This window comes from Montipora capricornis, chromosome 4, assembly GCF_036669925.1.
Source record: "Montipora capricornis isolate CH-2021 chromosome 4, ASM3666992v2, whole genome shotgun sequence".
NCBI lineage: Eukaryota > Metazoa > Cnidaria > Anthozoa > Scleractinia > Acroporidae > Montipora > Montipora capricornis.
In genome coordinates this window covers 703,998-723,997 of record NC_090886.1, presented here as the reverse complement: position 1 = coordinate 723,997, position 20,000 = coordinate 703,998, and the positions used below count along the sequence as shown (strand labels likewise).

At 41.0% G+C, this 20,000-nt stretch overlaps 2 protein-coding genes across 2 annotated transcripts in view; both read right to left on the bottom strand.

Annotated features, from left to right (window-relative positions):
- The window catches only part of LOC138045060 (mitochondrial sodium/calcium exchanger protein-like), a 22,229-nt gene that overhangs the window by 2,195 nt on the left and 34 nt on the right, over positions 1 to 20,000 (bottom strand). Inside the window, exons 1-14 of the mRNA XM_068891417.1 lie at positions 19,480 to 20,000; positions 17,834 to 17,989; positions 16,747 to 16,799; positions 16,357 to 16,414; positions 15,377 to 15,497; positions 7,481 to 7,648; positions 5,921 to 6,010; positions 5,243 to 5,341; positions 4,528 to 4,661; positions 3,915 to 4,047; positions 3,417 to 3,538; positions 2,278 to 2,355; positions 2,086 to 2,161; positions 825 to 905 (exon numbers count right to left, since the gene is read on the bottom strand). The exon at positions 19,480 to 20,000 is cut by the window's right edge and continues 34 nt beyond it. Coding sequence (XP_068747518.1) covers positions 825 to 905; positions 2,086 to 2,161; positions 2,278 to 2,355; positions 3,417 to 3,538; positions 3,915 to 4,047; positions 4,528 to 4,661; positions 5,243 to 5,341; positions 5,921 to 6,010; positions 7,481 to 7,648; positions 15,377 to 15,497; positions 16,357 to 16,414; positions 16,747 to 16,799; positions 17,834 to 17,989; positions 19,480 to 19,749 — 1,639 coding nt within the window. The 5' untranslated portion in view covers positions 19,750 to 20,000. The remainder of the gene's footprint in view (positions 1 to 824; positions 906 to 2,085; positions 2,162 to 2,277; positions 2,356 to 3,416; positions 3,539 to 3,914; positions 4,048 to 4,527; positions 4,662 to 5,242; positions 5,342 to 5,920; positions 6,011 to 7,480; positions 7,649 to 15,376; positions 15,498 to 16,356; positions 16,415 to 16,746; positions 16,800 to 17,833; positions 17,990 to 19,479) is intronic.
- Positions 13,609 to 15,363, bottom strand: LOC138045061 (craniofacial development protein 2-like). The gene has a single exon (XM_068891418.1). The coding sequence runs from the start codon at positions 15,019 to 15,021 to the stop codon at positions 14,050 to 14,052; it is 972 nt and encodes a 323-aa protein (XP_068747519.1). The 5' UTR covers positions 15,022 to 15,363; the 3' UTR covers positions 13,609 to 14,049.

Sequence of the window (20,000 nt, the reverse complement as noted above, 5' to 3'; positions counted from 1 at the left end):
AAGTATTCTAAAATTCTGAAGGGACTGGAAGAGGACCATGGTACTAGGAAGAAATCTAGGAGGAACATGAACATACACCGGTGGCTCAGTTGGTTGAGCACCGGGCTGTCACGCGGGAGGTCGTGAGTTCAACTCCGGCCGGACCATCACACAGGGTCTTTAAATAACTGAGGAGAAAGTGCTGCCTTTGTAATTACATCTGCAAATGGTTAGACTCTCTAGTCTTCTCGGATAAGGACGATAAGCCGGAGGTCCCGTCTCACAACCCTTCAATGTTCATAATCCTGTGGGACGTAAAAGAACCCGCACACTTGTCGTAAAGAGTAGGGCATGTAGTTCCCGGTGTTGTGGTCTGGTCTTTCTGGTCTGGATAGGGTAAGGTGGAGCACCTCGCATAGGACCTCGAGTCCTGTTCGTGCTCCTTCCCTCTGGGCAGGTTTGCCCAGTAGAAAGAGACAAACCAGATGTCTCGTAAAACATACTAGATATCTTTCCTGTGTCAAGTTTACATAGACGATGTCGCACTTGACCTGAGCCCCAATTGAACTTTCTTCCTCTCCATGTAACGATGAATATTCGGTTTCCCGGGATCTTAGTCCCTTCATGTAAACATATACAATATTATGTCTTGCATGCTTTCTCCGTAAAAAGGTTTGGGATTCTACAAAGTTAGTGCTTTAACTCAGCGTTAACTCTTGGAATAGTAGCCGAGTAGTTAGAATGTACAGTTTAGTAAAAAAACTGTTTTTTTTAGGAGCTATCTGGGCTAACAGTTTGCACTGAGTTACCCAGCTGAACATGACATATGTACACTGAAAAGATACTAAGCATAGGCCCTCCAAAACAGGCTGACACCGCCATCGGAGAAAATCCCTGCCTTGCCATAGCTGAGTTAGAAACCAAATCTGGAAAAGATCGGGGATTTAGAATTAAAACTGAATACTCTCCTTCAGTAGCAAATGAATGATAGAACTTTATATGATGAAATGGTATATGAAATGAATCATATATGAACTGCGGATATGAAATCAAGTAAAGCTATGATCTTCGCAGTTATGAGCGCAATTTTTGCAATTGCGTTGAGAAGCCTGAAAAATTCAGGACTTCAACGGGGTTTGAACCCGTGACCTCGCGATTCCGGTGCGACGCTCTAACCAACTGAGCTATGAAGCCACTGACGTTGGGAGCTGGTCATTTGTGGGTTGTAATGGTCCCGTGAGGAATGAATGAATGATGAAACGGTATATGAAATGAATCATATATGAACTGCGGATATGAAATCAAGTAAAGCTATGATCTTCGCAGTTATGAGCGCAATTTTTGCAATTGCGTTGAGAAGCCTGAAAAATTCAGGACTTCAACGGGGTTTGAACCCGTGACCTCTCGATTCCGGTGCGACGCTCTAACCAACTGAGCTATGAAGCCACTGACGTTGGGAGCTGGTCATTTGTGGGTTCTAATGGTCCCGTGAGGAATGAATGAATGATGAAATGGTATATGAAATGAATCATATATGAACCCACAAATGACCAGCTCCCAACGTCAGTGGCTTCATAGCTCAGTTGGTTAGAGCGTCGCACCGGAATCGCGAGGTCACGGGTTCAAACCCCGTTGAAGTCCTGAATTTTTCAGGCTTCTCATCGCAATTGCAAAAATTGCGCTCATAACTGCGAAGATCATAGCTTTACTTGATTTCATATCCGCAGTTCATATATGATTCATTTCATATACCATTTCATCATTCATTCATTCCTCACGGGACCATTAGAACCCACAAATGACCAGCTCCCAACGTCAGTGGCTTCATAGCTCAGTTGGTTAGAGCGTCGCACCGGAATCGCGAGGTCACGGGTTCAAACCCCGTTGAAGTCCTGAATTTTTCAGGCTTCTCAACGCAATTGCAAAAATTGCGCTCATAACTGCGAAGATCATAGCTTTACTTGAGAACTTTATATGTTGGAAGAAGATTAGACTTCATCCATCATTTACTAAACACAGTAATGTCAGTAAAGCCTGAACGTTAAGTCTATCGCGATATTTAAGTTTAGATCTCATGAATGGAAGTAAACAAAACAGAAGACTTACCACCAATGCTATTACCCCAAGCAAGTAACGTCAATCCAAGAATAGCATTACTCAAACCAAACACGATCCCAAACATCTGTAAAAAGACAAAACACTCTGAAAAATGTCTACATGCATATATGTCTCTATGTTTGGATACGGTAAATACCTCACAGTAAATTCAGTTTTTTAATACGCAAGGTCTAGAAGTACCTGTAGTAAGTTAACAATTTCATTTGCTGTAGTGTAGATCCAGATTACTGAAACCACAAATGCCAAGTAAGCAAGCAACTGTAAGACAAAACAGAAACTGAACAATGAAACATCAGCTTACTAACTCCGTATGGTGGTTAATTTACTCGGTTTTATGACTTCATTTAATGCAACTTTATTTCTGCCCTTCATTCACTTACAGACTCAGCACCAGTTTCCTTAGGGCCGATTTACACGGTGCGATTTTTGTCGCATGCGACAAGCTCACGTCAGGCCTACGACATGACTTACGATTGCCGCAGAATTAAACATGTTTTAAAATGCTACGACATTTTTTCTCACGTACACAAGAATCGTAAATCATGGCGTGGGCCTGTCGTAAGCCGTTGTCGCATGCGACAAAAATCGTACGGTGTAAATCGGCCCTTAGAAAGCAGCTACTGAAACCCTCAGATTTGTACTTCCATTAAGGGTACATTAGGGCCGATTTACACGGTACGACTTTGTCGCATGCGACAACGGCTTACGACAGGCCCACGACATGATTTACAATTGTTGTGTACATCAGAAAAAATGTCGTAGCATTTAAAAAGATGTTTTAAAACGCTGCGACAATCGTAAGTCATGTCGTAGGCCTGTCGTGAGCTTGTCCCATGCGACAAAATCGTATCGTGTAAATCGGCCCTTAGGGAAATTAAGCACAGGGTGTACTTAACTGTTATTGCGCGTACATTCTGCGCATCCCGACACACTCGGGTTCCTATTGACGGTGCTTAGTAATGCAGGGATATTTTTGCGCTGGTTCAAACTATGCAGAGAAAAAGCCGAAAGTTGGGGGTAACCATGCATTTTTCAGAGATAAGCTTCAATTTGGAAAAAACGACCATACCCTACTTACTTGTATTTTATAGCATTTTACAAACATTGTTGATTAATTATCTTAGAAAAATGTGTGGTTGCCCCCACTTTTCTTTTTGGATTTCAATAACACTTGTTAAGATCTGCTTTTCCCACATATTCATAAACCGTGCAAAAATACCTTTGAATTAGTAGGCGCCGTCCTTAAGGAATGGCAGGTTCAACTGAAGTGAACTATCCAAGAAAAGTGAAATTCCGTACCAAAAGTAGAAGATACTCACAAAGTGACCTTTTGGCCGGATGTCACTTCTCGTTCCCATGGCAACAATAAGAGCAAAAATAAGTCCTGCACAAAGTGCCAGTGCCCACACAGGAAACTGTCCACCAATCAGAACGTTGGAAACTAAGAAAAACCAAACGTTAAGACCTTTCTTCCAAGAAGAACAGGAATATTGTAGAGAATTTAGCTTTCTAAAAAAGTTCTACACACATAAAAGCTACACCAAACCTCTAAAAACCAATGTGGCCTCTATTTGAAACAAGCAGCTTTAGAATGGGATATTTGCTTTTTTCAAACAAAACTTCATGAACATTCGGTTAATTAAAATGTAAGGTCTGGCTTGCTCTTCTTCAAATTTCCCTTTGCAAGGCCAAGTCTGTTACTGGCACCTGGGAAAGGTCTTGAAAAAGCACTACCCCATGCAAGAATAAGCACAACCTACTCAAGAATTGCAGACTTTCATCAGTGGAAAAATAGTCTTTGATTATATTTGACAAACCTTTAGTTGCAAAGACACAAAAGACAGGCATTGTAAAGCACTGAACGACAGTCAGCCATTTGTTCCAGTTATGATTCTCTTTGTCATAGTCAACAACGGGAATGGTAAGATTCAGGAAAAACAAAGCAGGAATCTGATTGAAGAGAAACCAAAAAAACAATCCAGTAATCAGGGTTCTCCTTATCAGGCGGTAACCCGTAAAATTTACCGCTTGTAAGAGCACTTATTACCGCCTGCAAACGCTCAGAAGTCGCTTATCCTTTGCAGAACATCCAACATTAACAAATTGCTTTACCGGTTTGAAAAGGTGCCATACCTGTTGCGCTGAAAACTTGGGAGAACCCTGAGTAATATTTATTAATCTTCAACATTTCATTTTCTGTTTGATCATGGCCACACAACAAGAAAGGCAAATTATATGATTGTGAAGAAAGAATAAAAGGTAATATTTTTCTTTCAGCTGAATTTGGTTTGGAGTTGGAGAAAAAACCCACACAACTCACTGTGAGATTTAAATAAGGATTCAACTGCAAGACTAGAATATAATACCCAACATCATGCACATGACTTGAAATGCATGGGAATGAACAATGTTCATAAAAAATAAACCTACCTTAACAATAAGAAAGCACTTCCAAGGCAATGTGCTTCTATACCATTCTTCCCTGTCAATGGGTTTTAGAGCTTGAAGGAATTTTCTCCATCCACTGACCTCATTTTGACTAATCAAAAGAGGAATGCTTTCACCTTAAAAAAAGATTGTTGTCCTCAGGATGATCATTCAGAAATGTCAATTAGGTTGAATCCAGCCCAAAGGGCTGAGTCATTAGAAATTCATAGTAGAATCCAAAACAGACAAGATTTTGAGAAGAGCGCAATCCAATAAACTGTGTAAGATTCCAGGATCAAACTTTTAATGGGTAAAATTGAATATAATTGTCCGAAAACTGCTATAATAAATAAAATAGAAATCCGTTCTCTTCCTTATTCAAGATGTGTTGACAGCTGATTAGCAAACTTAAATTTTTTCAACATTTTAATTACTTATTATAACTTATTTTCTTTGCAAAGTTGAAACTCAAATCTTGGATTGAGGATTTTTCAACTGACCTTTTTTCATCCATAACAAAAGGTGTGAAATTGAAACACCTGCATAGCATTAAGACGGATTTCTCAGAGATTTTAAGCTTTTCAGTTGCAAAGAAAACTGTCAGAGTTTTGTAAGCCATTTAAGTGATCTGTAAGCCATTACAAAGGAGTCTTATTACAGCCAAGAGGTCATCACTGCATTGTTTTTTCATGATTTTATACTGCTATGTGAAATGTACTTGATGGTGTGCTAAGGCCTGTTATCCTGTCATCCTCCTCACTTCCTTTTGTTGAATTTATCATCCTTCTTTCAATGCGGCGAGATTCCAATAGCTTTCCTATTAAAATTAAACATAAATACAATACTAACAAGTTAACACAAAAAAAGATGATAATGATCACAAATAGATATTTAAAGGATATTATGCAGGACAACAAAAACATTTTTCTACAAAATAACTAAGGTTGTTAATGATTACAAAAGCAGAAACCACAAATTAAGGTTAATATTCCAAAGAACCTTTCTAATGCATTCAAACCTCTGTTCGGTGACAACCAAGATGTTGGGAGTAGGTGATGACTTTTTACAAAAATTTAATTCAACTTTGTTCATTCAATGCAATGAAAGGGAAGGATACCAGAATTTATCTCTATTGAGGGTATCCGTCCGTAGCCGTATATTGAAAGTTGATTTTGATGAGGGAGGAAAACCAGACTACCTGGTGAAAAACCCTTATAGTCAGATTGAAATCTCCAGAAACTCAGCCCACATATGACCTCAGGGCCAAGGGTTGAACTCGGGTCCCAGAGGTCAAAGACACTGTTGATAACTGCTAAGCTGTCCTGACTCCTCCCAAAGTGACTTGCAAGATGTGGTCATAACAGGATGTTTTATCGAAATAATAAATCATACACACCCATAACTGCTAGCCTTCTTTTCCATCGTTGGTAAATTAAGTGGCCAACAATTACCACCAATATGTATGCTACATAAAATGCAATAAAACCTGGGGAGTGTGACATTGAGAAACAGATTAGTTGCAGGTTGGCAGGAAATTTTAACCATGTGGTCACCTTGAACTTAAAAAGAGGTTCCTTAACACGTCATCATCAATTTTCACTATCGTCAAAGGTTAAGTAAAACATGGCATCAGCTCTCACATGACCTTTGATATTTGTTCAAATTAATTTTGGCCAAATGCTGACTGTAGAATTGAGATAAAAGCAGCATTTATTACTGAGAAACCCATCAAAAGATGTATTTGTAAGTGTCAAAGGTGAGGAAAGCTGTAATAAGTAAAAAGATGGCCTAATGTTCCCTCTTTGTTAATTTGACACTTTGAAACCCCATGAATATTCCAGGGGTGGGGGGTAGGGGGTGGGGCTAGGGGTGAGGGGTGATGGGTAGGGGGTGAAGGGTACCACAGCTGAAGCAACCCAAACCTTTACAAAAATTGAAACCTTAGGCCTACAAACTATGCTTAAGATAATGTTGAGGCCTAAGGTCAGCATTTTTGTAAAGGTTTTATAAATGGTTGTGATGTTACATTACCATTACCATGGTTTGGATTGTTTCAGCTACGGTTCCCCACCACCCCCTACCCCTCAATCCCAGAATAGTCATGCCGCTCTGAAATGCAATTTCATCTGTTAAGGGCCATTGCCAAAACCTGGATCGTACCGAATCGGATTGACAAAACTCAGACAGGATCAATAACACCAGACAAAGTGCTCGAATTCTGTGCCTTTCTCTCTGGTATAGTCGTCTCCTCACTTATTGAGACTCATCGAAATGTTTTTTTCCAAGCAAATTGACATCAATAAGTGAATTGACTGCGTACACAACGGTCTTCTTTTTCAAACAAGAAAACTGACAACAATTCTTTACTTTACCCCAGTCCCTTCTAATTGCACAATAGCCTGATTTAGCAACAGAACAGGAATGTTAGTTGACGATGGCACGCGCAGCAAAAATATTCATATTAGGTCACATAAGAGTAGAATCCTAACTATTCTGCGAGCTGTCCTTTTGTCAACTGACATTCCCTTTCTGTTGCTAAATCAGGATATTGTGCAATTGTCAGGGACCGGTGTAAAGTAAAAAGTTATTGTCAATTTTCATGTTTGAAGAAGACGACCGTTGTGTATGCAGTCAATTTGCTTATTGATGACAATTTGTCACATCGTATGTCATAATTCCGCTTCAGAATTTGTAATCACCTCTGGAAAAAAAGACATTTCAATAAATGAGGAGACGACTTCACAAGAGAGAAAAGCACAGAATTCGACTTCTCCTCTCTTCAGCATGTTGTTTGGTGACCATCTACTTTTGACGGGGATTTTGTTACTGATCCGGGCCGAGTTTTGTCAATCTGATCCCATCCGGTCCAGTCCGGGTTTTGCCAACTGCCTCTATTCAGGGAGTTGAACAGTACACAATGTCTGACTGTCCTAACAACTAATGATCATGATTATACCTATCGCTTCTCCAACATTTATGTTCTCTTTGTACAAAGTAAGAAAAACCCATGAGACAGCTCCAAGATAGAACAACACATCTCTGATGAATGGTCGTGATGCTACAGTGACAGTTGAAACAAAGGATATAACACCAACGACCACTGTTGTGACAAACATGCCAGCGCCTAAAATTATTGAGACAGAAATAATATAAATGTTTTAGTATGTAGTGAAGTGTTATAACAAAGGAACAACACACACAAGATGGCGGATCTACACAACACAACTTTATTCCCCACACCACGTGCGTGGTGCAACCGCTGACCTGATGTTACATCAAGTAAACAAAGGAAACACAACTGAAAAAATTACAGAATTTACAAACAGTGGCAATGCAAAACTTCAGACAACATGACCACTGGAGTAGTGTTTCTGTTTCTAAATTGAACACAAGACTTTGTGACATGTTACAAACTGTTCCCACTGTGGCTAAAATTTGACATTGTCTTTGAACCTTGGAGGTTCTCTAACTGTCCTACCGGACCATGTGGTAGTAGCCATAGACATTTTGACTGGTGTTAACCTAGGATTATGCAGGGCTCCTGCACCAGACATCTCAACTTCAGTGTCTGTTAGGTCTTCATTAGATGGGGCTGTGCATGCAAACTCTGATGCCTTGGGCTCTTCAGTTCTTAGCAAATGGCGACGATTTCTTCGGTACTCTCCCCGCTCTGTTTCAACCTTGTAGGATCTAGGTAACGGAAGAATCTCCGCAACTTTAGCAGGCTTCCACTTGTTGCCTTCTCGAACTCTTACAAACTCGCCATTCATCAGTGGTGGCAGTTCCTTCGCTGTTTTGTCATGCTGCAGCTTCTGCTTTCTTTGCCTTTCTTTTAACTTAGGCAAGACTTCTTCAGGATCATAAAGTTGGGGCTTTAACATTTCTCTGGTCATTGGAATTTGGGTTCTCAAACGCCTTCCCATTAATATTTGCGAGGGTGACAAGTTGACTTCATCCAAAGGAGTATTCCGATATGAAAGGAGGGCTTTGTATGGGTCGTCAGCTTTCTCAAGCATTGACTTAACTGTTTGGACTGTTCTCTCCGACTGACCACTTGACTGGGGGTACCCTGGACTCGACGTGACATGATGAAAGCCCCAGTCCTCCGAAAACTTTTTAAACTCTGCAGAACTGTAACATGGACCATTGTCCGAAACTACCACTGAGGGCACACCATACCTTGCGAACTGAGACCAGAGTGCAGTAATTTACCCCAGTGCTGGTCATGGAAGGAAGTAAAGTTAGTTCTGGCCACTTGGAGTAATAATCAATAGTAACAAGGTAGTTTCGACTATTCTTGTGTAGGATGTCTGTGCCAACCTTAGCCCAGGGTAGTGGTGGGATCTCGTGTGACCTCAGTGGTTCAGGCTGCTGACTTGGTCTATTTTCTAAACATACTGGACAGTTCTTAATCTTCTCTGTCAGATCCACTGTCATCTCAGGCCAGAATAATACTTCACATGCTCTTGCTATTGTCTTGTTGATTCCAAGGTGTCCCTCATGAAGTCCCTCTCAAACTGCGAGGGACAACGATCTTTTGCCCCTTTACGATAAGTCCATGTGCTACCGATAATTTATCTCTGTAGTTCCAGAATTCCTGTGCATTGAAGGGGACTTGACCTCTGGAATCTGGCCGTTGAAGTTCGGACAGGATCTCATCTTCCTTGGTTGCTTCAAAGAACTTGGCCAACTGTTGGTCTGAGATAACATGCTCTACTAAGTTGATGTCTAACTGCTCAGCATTTGTCAGGTACTCTTCTAAATGGGCTCGTCATAGAGCATCTGCTAAGTGTAGGCTTTCCCCACGCTTGTACACTACAGTGATTCCTGGAAAGCGTTGGAGCTGGACCAGCATCCGTTGCAGGCGCAAGGGTGCTACGTGTAGCGGCTTTTTCATGATGGCCTCCAAAGGCTTATGATCCAATTCAACTGTAACACCATGGCCCACAATATACTCTGCAAATTTGGCACAACCAAATACCACAGCCAAAAGTTCTTTTTCAATCTGAGCATAATTTTGCTGTGTGGGTGTAAGCGCCTTTGAGGCATAACCTACTGGTTGGTTTCCCTGAATCAATGCAGCACCAAGACCGGTGGAACTAGCATCAACTTGCAACGTCAAGACTTTCTGTGCATCATAATATCCTAACACTGGAGCAAGGGTAAGCGATTCTTGGATTGCTTTGAAACTGGTTTCCTGCTGTTTTTCCCAATGCCACAGAACATCCTGGTGTAGTAACTGTCTCAACGGTGTGGTAAGGTCTGACAGGTTTGGGATAAACTTACTGACGTAGCTGACCATCCCCAACAGCCTTTGGACACCAGCCTTGTCTGTCGGTCTTGGCATCTCAACTATAGCTCTAACCTTTTCCGGGTCTGTCCTCAAACCATGCTTGGAGAACACATGGCCATGGAACTTTACTTCATTCTGCTGGATATGACACTTTGACTTCTTTAATCAAAGGTTACAGCTCTCAACCGCGTGTCATGTTCTGCCGTATTGCGGCCATGTATGATTATGTCATCCATAATGACCTTCACACCTGGTAGCCCTTCAAAAACTTGCTCCATTCTCTGTTGGTAAACCTCTGGTGCAGATTTAATTCCCATTGGCATCCTCAAGTATCGATACCTTCCAAAGGGGGTATTCAATGTCAGGAGTTTACTGCTCTCCTCATCTAACTGGATTTGGTAGAATGCCTTTTCTGCATCCAAAGTTGAAAACACTGTGGCTCCTGTACAATTTGCTGTAATGTCATCGACTAACAGTAATGGGTAGTGTTCTCTTTTAATGGCCACATTGAGATCTTTTGGGTCTAAGCACACACGAATAGACCCATCCGGTTTATCAACACAAACAAGACTGCTAACCCAATCAGCTGGTTCATTCAAGGGTACTTTCTCTAGGATTCCAGCCTCCACCATTCTGCCCAGTTCCTTCTTCAATGGCTCTCGCTTCGAGTGGGGAACTTGCCTGGGTGGGTGCACTACAGGAGGAACCAAGAGGTTCATATTAATGTGGTACTTGCCAGGGAGACACCCAAGTCCTTGGAATACTTCAGGGAACTCATCTAGAATGCTGTTATCTTTAACGGCATTAATGCGCTGGATAAGATGCATCTTCTCACATGTTTCCCTACCCAAGAGGGGCACATAATTTCCATCAACAACTTGAAAACAAACTTGATACTCTTCTCCACGCACCCAACAAGGCAACTCACACTTCCCAACAGATTTAATGCGCGTTTTGGTGTAACTCTCTAACTTTGCAGAGGAGGATTGCAAGGTTTTGTCGTGATCTTGTCATAAGCAGCTTTAGGTAAGACATTGCACTGGGCCCCAGTATCTAATTTGGACGTTTCCAAAACTGACAGTTTCGACCCAGTCCTTGTTTTCTGCACTAACTGCCCCAATAAACATAACCTCAGTGTCAGAGGCACAATCATCAAGAGTATTTACCTACTTCTTTTGCCCCTCTGGGCCACGACACATCCTTGAAAAATGGTTCATTTTCCTACACTTGTGACAGCGCATACCTACAGCAGGACAAGAAGATGGTGCATGCCGAATACCACAATTCCCACAAGGCGTTCCCCATTGGGACTTCTGACCTTTTCTGCCCACTACATTCACATTCTTAACTCTGCTGTTCTCTTCTTTTAAGCTCTTCATGTGCTGTTTGCTTGTTTCGACAATACGAACAGCTTGTAATGTTTTCTCTAAGCTCTGTTCTCTCTCCATAAGCCTTTCCTTTGAATGTGGATCTTTGAGGCCCAGCACGAACATAGACGTAATCCACGAATCTTCTTTATCACCAAGGTCGCAGTTCTTAGCTAGAGTTTTCAAGTCGCTACAAAATTCGTCGACTGTTTCTCCCTCGTGTTGTTTTCGTTCGATAAACAGAAAGCGGTTGAAGTGCCTTGAGGTCAACAGAGCACAATGAGAGTTGAAGATCTCTTCTACGGCCACAATTTTATCCCGAACTCCCTCGGAAGTCCAAACAAAATTTGAAAAAATCTCCACACATTCTTTTCCTAGCACACGAAGCAGCGTGGCAACTTGAATCTTTTCCTCTTCTTGGTCGAGTCCGCTCGCAACTTTGTAGAGATCCCAGGACATTTTCCAGCGTCTCCATGCTTCGGCTTTATTTGTCGCCGCACTCAATAGCAGAGGCTCAGGCGGTTTCAGGTGTTCCATCCCGATTCTGACACCATGAAGTGTTATAACAAAGGAACAACACACACAAGATGGCGGATCTACACAACACAACTTTATTCCCCACACCACGTGCGTGGTGCAACCGCTGACCTGATGTTACATGTAGTACAAGGGATATTTCATAAAGGAGGATGTATGATGTAAATATGACATTTATGGCACACCATTAGAAGTCTCTTTACCCTTTCAGTCCCAAGAATAACACATCATCAGTCCTTTTTGCGCCATGGGACGCACAAGGCCTCTACAGTCTCTCTCCAGCGGGAGCGGTCTTGTGCCACCTTTCGAATTTCACTCCAGGTCAGGTGCATGGACTTGAGTTCTTTCTCCGCTGACCTTCGCCAAGTTATTCTTGGCCTTCCCCATTGTCTTTTCCCCTCTGGTGTCCAGAACAAACTTTCTTTAGCAACATCGCCAGAGTCCTTTCTTAATACATGCCCAATCCATGTCCATTTCCTGTGGGTTATGTCCACCATAATGTCCTCTTGTTTACAGATGTTTCGCACTTCCAGGTTGGATACCTTTTGTGGCCACCTTATGCCTAGTATAAGACCCTCAGCTTTTTAACTATTTCCTGAGTCGTTTTCCAGCTTTCAGAGCCATAAAGAAGCACTGTCTTTATGTTTGAATTAAAGAGTCTTAGTTTGGTCTTAAGAGAAATCCTTTTAGAACTCCAAATTGGTTTCAACGATGTAAATGCATGTCTGGCTTTACCAATACGTGTTTTCACATCTGCATCAGCGCCGCCCTGCACATCAATCATGCTGCCAAGGTAAGAGAACTGGTCGATTTTCTCTACCTCATGCCCGTCTATTCTGATTTGGCAGTTCCTTTTAGATCCAGTGCTCATCCATTTGGTCTTTTTTGTATTGATCTTAAGTCCGACTTTACGCACATTATTGTTTAATCTTGCTGTTTTCTCGCTTAGGTGAGATCCAGATCTGGATAAAAGGCAGATGTCATCCGCATAGTCCAGGTCTTCCAATACAGTTGTCAATTTCCATCTAATCCCAGTACGTTGGTGACTTGTTGTTTCTTTCATCACCCAGTCTAGGGCAATCAAAAACAATAGAGGTGACAGCATGCATCCTTGCTTAACCCCGGTTTCCACGGCAAACCATGATGGAAGATTGCCTTCATGGAGAACGCTACATGTGAAATCTCTGTACAAAGCTTGTATCATTCTGATGATCTTTTGTGGGATGCCATAAAGCCCTAAGAGTTTCCATAGGGTGTCCCGATGCACACTGTCAAAAGCTTTTTCGAAGTAAATGAAATTCAGGTGCAGGGATGCCTGCCATTCCATGCATTGTTCCACTATATTCCTCAAAGTGAAAATCTGTTCGGTACACGACCTTCCTTTACGAAAGCCGGCGTGCTCCTTCCGTAACTGCTTGTCCATTGCCTGCTGAATTCTCACCACCGATAGAAGAGTAATTCCCCTCCAGTTGTTACATTCAGTGGCATCGCCTTTCTTAGGAATTTTAACGATGAGGCCTTTGTGCCAGTCATCCGGAAGCTGTTCTCCTTGCCATATGTGCTCAAACAAGATGAAGAGTACTTCTGTGGCTGTTTCAATGTCTGCTTTTAGCAGTTCTGCCGGTATGTCATCATAACCAGGGGCTTTGTTGTTCTTCAACAGCTGGATTGCCTCGTGAACTTCATTTCTAGTAATGGCATCTGAATTTATATCTAATTCAGGTATGTTAGTCTCAAGGCGAGGTGGGTTGTGTGGATCATCTCTGTTAAGTGTACTACTAAAGTGTTCAGCCCACCGCTTTAGCTGGTCTTCAACTGTCGTTAGAACGTTGCCATTAAGATCTTTAATAGTTGCAGAGCTTTGCTGGGTTTTACCTGAAAGACCTCTTGTGATGTTATACAACTTTCAGCTATCATTTATCTTTGCTGCTTCTTCTGCTTCTCCCGCTTTATTCTCAATGTAGTTTCTCTTGTCTTGGCGAGCGCTTTTCTTTACAGCTCTATCTTTAGCTCGGTATTGTTGCTGAGGATCCTCGGCTGGATTGTGGTGGATATTGCTTAACAGCTGTTTCTTTAACTCTTTTCTTTCTTCAGCTAGAGCCCATGTATCAGCTGAGATCCACTCTTTCCTTTTCATATTTGGATATCCCAAAACTACCTTTCCTGTTTCCATATATATATTCTTAACTCTTTGCCAGATGTCTTCCACCCCAGTTTCTTCCTCCTGAATTTCCATTTCTGCCAGAACCTCGAACCTATTCTGTAGCCTCAAGCTGAACTCTCTCTGGGTTGCTGAGACTTTTAGCTTATCAAGATCTAATTTTCTCCTTACAGACTTTTGGCTACTTTCCTAAGTTTCAACCGCAGTCTGCCAACCACTTGCATGTGGTCGCTTCCAATATCTGCACCCCGAAACACCCTAGTCTCGAGGAGGGAGGTTCTCCATCTGCTGTTAAAGGTAATATGATCTATCTGATTTTTAGTCCTTTTGTCTGGGGAAGTCCATGTGGTTTTATGAATCTCTTTGTGAGGAAAGATGGTACCCACAATAACCAAGCCATTTAAGCCACGGAAGTCTGCAAAGAGCTCACCATTCTCATTCATTTCTCCAGAGCCATGTTTTCCCATGTGGTCCTCTCTTCCGATGTTGTCTCTTCCAACTTTGGCATTTAGATCTCCTATCACCATCAGGACGTCATGCGTTGGTGTTACTGCCACCTCTGACTGTAATTGTTCATAGAAATTAAGCTTGTCAACCTCATCTGCTTCATTTGTAGGTGAATAGCATTGAATGACTGTGAGTTTGCTGTACTTGGAATAGAACCTAGCAGGGACTATCCCCTCGCTCACTGGTTTCCATTCCAGGAGTGCCTTCGCAGCTAATCTATTTAACATGAGAGCCACGCCGCCTTGATGTTGTCCATCTTGTTGGCCCGAATATAAAATAGTTGTTCCATCAGCTAGTACCACTCTGCCATTTCCCGTCCATCTACTTTTGCACACCCCCAAGATATCAACTCTATTTTGCTTCATTTCGTTGGCCACCTGCGCAGCTTTTCCGCATTCATACATCGTCCGTACATTCCAACAGCCAATCCTGGAAATGGATTTAGGTCCCAGAAGAGAGGGTTTCGGCTCATGGACTTCCCGTTGGTTTTGGTCAGCAAGCGTCATGCCACCATCCCACGAATGATCCTCCCTCTGGTGACCCACCATATCCCACTGTAAAGTTTCCGTTTCAGTTTCTGTAGTCAGTAGATTGAGTCCGAGAGGGTGACTAGCCCTCTGCAGACTTGCCATAGCCCCTATTTGCCAGCTTGTTCAGAGTTCCTGCCAGGTCTTCACAGCTACCGTAACGGCCCTGGGAGCTAAGTCCCACTGTACTTCACCCTGACAGGCAGTCCCCTACTCCACTGTTGTCCACCTCCCACGAACGAGGACATTAGGGGATGGTCTTTGGGAGGTAAGAATAACACACCAGACAATTTTAATCATCGACGCCACAGGCCCCCTCAGGACTGAAACGGTTATTTTTTTTTCAAAAATTGAAATGCTTTCTTCATTTAAAGTGAAAATTCTGAATGTTTAGTTTAACACTCAAAGCCTAAAATGATAATATAATGTTAAATTATCAAAAAATTCCTTCATGCCTTACCAAACAAGGCCTGTATTCCAAGTTGTATTCCATTTGTATTGTTACCGGTACTTTGAGTTAAAGCTGCCAAAGCACTAAAAATGTCAGGGGCACCATTACCCAATGCTAAAAATGTAACTCCCTTAGTTTACACTTTAGTCAAGGAATTTTCAATTAGATTTAGTGTCCCTGTTATTGAGTTGAAATTTCTTCATCTGCAGCATGCACCCTAGGTGGTTTGATAAAGATATAATTTTATGATCACATATTTGAAATGCAGATATGAATACTGACATTCTGAGTGAAACATCATTGACAGTAGATAAATGGATGCAACTAAAGTAGTTACAAAGGGGCAAGTACAAGTCAAAAGTCAACTCAGATCAAGCAAAAAGGGCTCTGTAAGCTAAAACTATTCGGAGATTGCCCCTACTTTACCAAGGTTAGCTTAAAGATTAGGGCTAGGGTGATTTCTTGAGGTCTTATAATTTTTCCTTTTACGTCGATCCGAGTTGATACGGTCCGACCTTCGTACTTGCCTGTTACAAAGGAAGGAAAAGAACAGGTTTGAACAGGACTTGAACCTTGATGACCTAATTGGTAATTGGTTTAAGTCCCTATTGGGGGCTTCTTTGAAACTGCTTACAATTATGATGTCTGAAATAAATGTGGTGATCGTTTCCTCAGGATACCATTCGTGGTGGTAATTTTTCACTACATATAGTTAAACGTCGAGTTGCCTTCCTGCAACCAAGAAAATTGCCATCACACCAGGCAACTCAGTGATGTTCTGTTTCTTCCATATTTACCGATAACAATAATAATTTAGAATCTGGAACTCCTTATGTGACAATGTTTTAAGTTTGTTCACCACTTAGTGTTAATCGTTTCAAGCCCATGACCCAGTGCTCCCATCCATGAGAGCACCTCACCAATGGACTTTGCCCACTAGAGCTACAATAGTGAATATCATATATACGGTATACTAAATCAAAGGATACAGCAACATTGTCACTAAGACGAAGTGTCTTTGAGATCACTGTCAGAGAAGGACAAAAGCTATAAAAAAGAAATGGATAAGAAATATTGAAATTATAGCACTTGTAAAACAAAAATCTAAAAGAAAATAACATTAACATATTTATACACAAATACAATTACTATATTCCTAGTGTTTTAGCATGGGCCTTGAATAAAGTAGAATGGTAAGGTTTGCTGCAACTTTTGTGGCTGAATTAGTACTATTATAATAATTATAATAAAATATAAAACCATCAAGTCAAAACTGCATCAAATCAATAGTTTACAAGACACTGAAACACTGTAACAACCAAAACAATACATGTACCAAATAGTTAAAATTATGATATTCCAAACTTTTTTTAACTTACTAGTCATCTGCAGTTAGACCCAGAGTTATGAAAAGGAACACAAGCCACAAAACCTATAATAGATAATGAAAAAAGTCAGAGACCAGTAAGACTCCAGTATACATGTTTGACCTTCTAGTCATAAAGTGCAAACTCTTGTCAAGCTCATGTAGCGTAAGGTGGCTGGAACCAGTTTCACAACTTTTAAAGGCCCACCTTTAACCGACAGGCTTTTCGACCATTTGTTTTTGTTATGGAAATTCGTATTTCTTATGGCAGCGATCTAATTGGATGAATCTCGGATTCGGGTGGAATTTTCACATATGAAAATTGTTCCGAGGCACGCAATGCCTGTCGGTTGAAGGTGGGCCTTTAAGAGACCTTATTAGAAAGTTATAACTACTATACTGTATCCTGTAACAGCAATGTTATGGTACCATATAAAACACCAATAATATTATTATTGCTTAACAAAATGCACCGACTATTGTGACGTAATAGATTACCATGGCAACATGAAAGCTCTCATATTTTGTCTTTACTTGCTTATATCTCAAAAAAGAACTTGCTGTCCCTGATCTCATTTTTTATTGTAGAATTATAGTAATTAGCAATCTGAGATAGAACTACCAGCAAAGTTTTAAAGAATATCATGGGAGTCAATTCAGAGCTACCTTAACTTGTTCAGAAATTTAAGGTAGCTCTGAATCAGTTCCTGTGATTTTTTTAAAACTTTGCTGACAGTTCTATCTCAGATTGTTAATTACCGGTACTTCTAATAAGAAGGTCTCTTAAAAGTGGTGAAACTGGTTCCAGCCACCTTAAGGAAAAATCACTCTAACTACTATATGTGTATGATACTGAGTCCAGGAATGGAGCTGAAACATATTGGTGAAACTGACAAGAGCTCAGTAACCACTGTGCTAACCAGCCATTAAGCAAAATGGACATTTTAAAGCTCTTTCCTAAGGATGGCAGGACCATTAACTGAGCTCAAAAGATGTTCCGCCAGGGAGATATCAGTTGACATTTTTTACACTTTTAGTGTCACCAAAGCTTCAAAAAAAATCTTTTTTTAAATTTGTTGTATGACAACATGCTAACATACCAATAACACAAAAGCCAAAGAAAGAGCAGTTGGAAATGAACAGTATGGAACTTGAACATACTGAATGAATCCATCATCCATCAAACAACTGTTTGTTGACTTGACAAAATCGCAGCAATTTGCAGAGCTTTTAATATCCCGCACCTCAGCACATTCCTAATGGTAATATAAACAAAACTGGAGAATAAAGTGGATAAACATTCTTTTTTAAATTATTAAACCACTGAGTTTTTAGTTGCTTGCAGTCAACACACAACTTATTTAATATAATAATAATAATAATATTTGCACTTTAATAAGAATTTGGCAGACATGGTGACAGGTCTGACAAAAGTAAAAGTGTTTGAATGCCAAATTATTATCAGTACTAGAAGTCTTTAAAAAAATATATGAACAGATGCATGCAATTACATAGTTAAACTCAAAGTCTAAGGCTGAAAGAGATTGACACATTTCAGTCAAGTTAACAAGATGTTTTGGAACTTGGTCAGGGTGCTGGAATCTTCTCAACTCTGATTGTTTCACAGAATGGATCAACTTTCACAGGATTAACGGGTGAACATGGCTTGCTGTTTAATGGAGGTGGCACCATATCATTCATAGACAGTCACGAAATTAGGATCGCAGCCCACAGATGAACTATGTTGCATGAAAGAACACCTCACAAAAGCTCCACTAAACCTTTCTGGCATTATTTCCTTTCCTTGTCCAGAGAGCAGAATCTGTCTGAAATGAATATTGATTATGCATATGGTTGCCTCTGGCATAGTAACAAACTTGTTACTGCTGAGCTGGCACTCTAATCAGTTAAAACCTTTTTCGTACTGCAATCACAGTACCCTGTGAGCAGAGTCTCTTTCGATCTTCCTAGATAATTCCGGAAGAGGAGAGTAGACTCTGCTTGCCGCCTCCACATTCTTTGATTTGCCGCTCATCCAAAGAATTGGATGAGTCAGTCCAGTTTCGACTTGTCAAACCTGTTTTTTAATTTTTGCGCATGATCAATCGCCACGCGTCATCAATATTTTGAAATTTACAACAGCGTGGCAATTTTAACTATTAGAATCACAATTCCCATGAGTTTTTCCTGTGTGTGTTGGTTACAGAAACTAGTCTGACAGAAACCTATAAATTTTTCAGTAAAAAAAGGAAATGGCATTTTAAGAGTATGGACTATCTTGAGTTACCGATGAAATGATTCCTTGATTGTCGTGTGTTTGCCAGAGTTGTTGGAAAATATCCCGACTGGTCACGCGTGACTGACACCTAAGACATTTAAATTTTAACGTATGCTCAATACGAAATGTGGAGGCTGCAAGCAGAGTCTACTTTCCTCTTCCCGACTTATCTAGGAAGATCGAAAGAGACTCTGCTTGCAGGGTACAATCACAGGCATCCCAGCCTAAAAGCAACAAAATTGGATCTTCCTTCTTGCATACATCGCCGGATACGTGTCGTATCAATCATATGGCTCCTTCTGAATAATATTTCCAAAAACCACTTCAATCACCCTTTCGTTTTCGGAATTTCTCATAGGTTGAAATTCTCGCAATACATGTATTTTCACTTTGAGGAAAATCGATCTCGATCCCGCTTTCTATCCCTTGGCAGTACTTTTAAATCTCTTCATCCAAACCCCGATTTACCTTATTCTTCTTAGCATGGGCAACTTGTGGACTTGATAAATTTACTTGCAGACTATTAATCATCCGGAAGTTATGCTGCAACAGCTTTCGATTGCTGTGATAACTGCTGAAAAGACCTCTGGCGTTAAGTGAAGACATTTCTCCGATTGTTTCTGGTTGAAGTTTTTCCAAAACTCCATGGAGTGCTACGAGAGCTAGCAGCAAGACAGTGGTGGCAATAAATTTAGGAAACTGAGTCCTTGTTGAATCTCTCGCGTACTTCCCTAACATGATTGCTTTGACATCAAGTGACAGCAAGAAAAAAATTCGTCACGGCACAAACGAAATGTTCACGGCACATTGAAGACTTTTTTTACAGCCAGACTGCCGTAAGAGGTGGCATCTGTGAAATGTTAAAACTGGATGCAATGATTTCCATGTAAAATATAACCGAAGAAAGTGAAAAGTATCACTGAAACGTGATTTAATATACATGTAAGAAATCTACAACCAACGGGGCGAAGACTGGGACGGGATGGAAC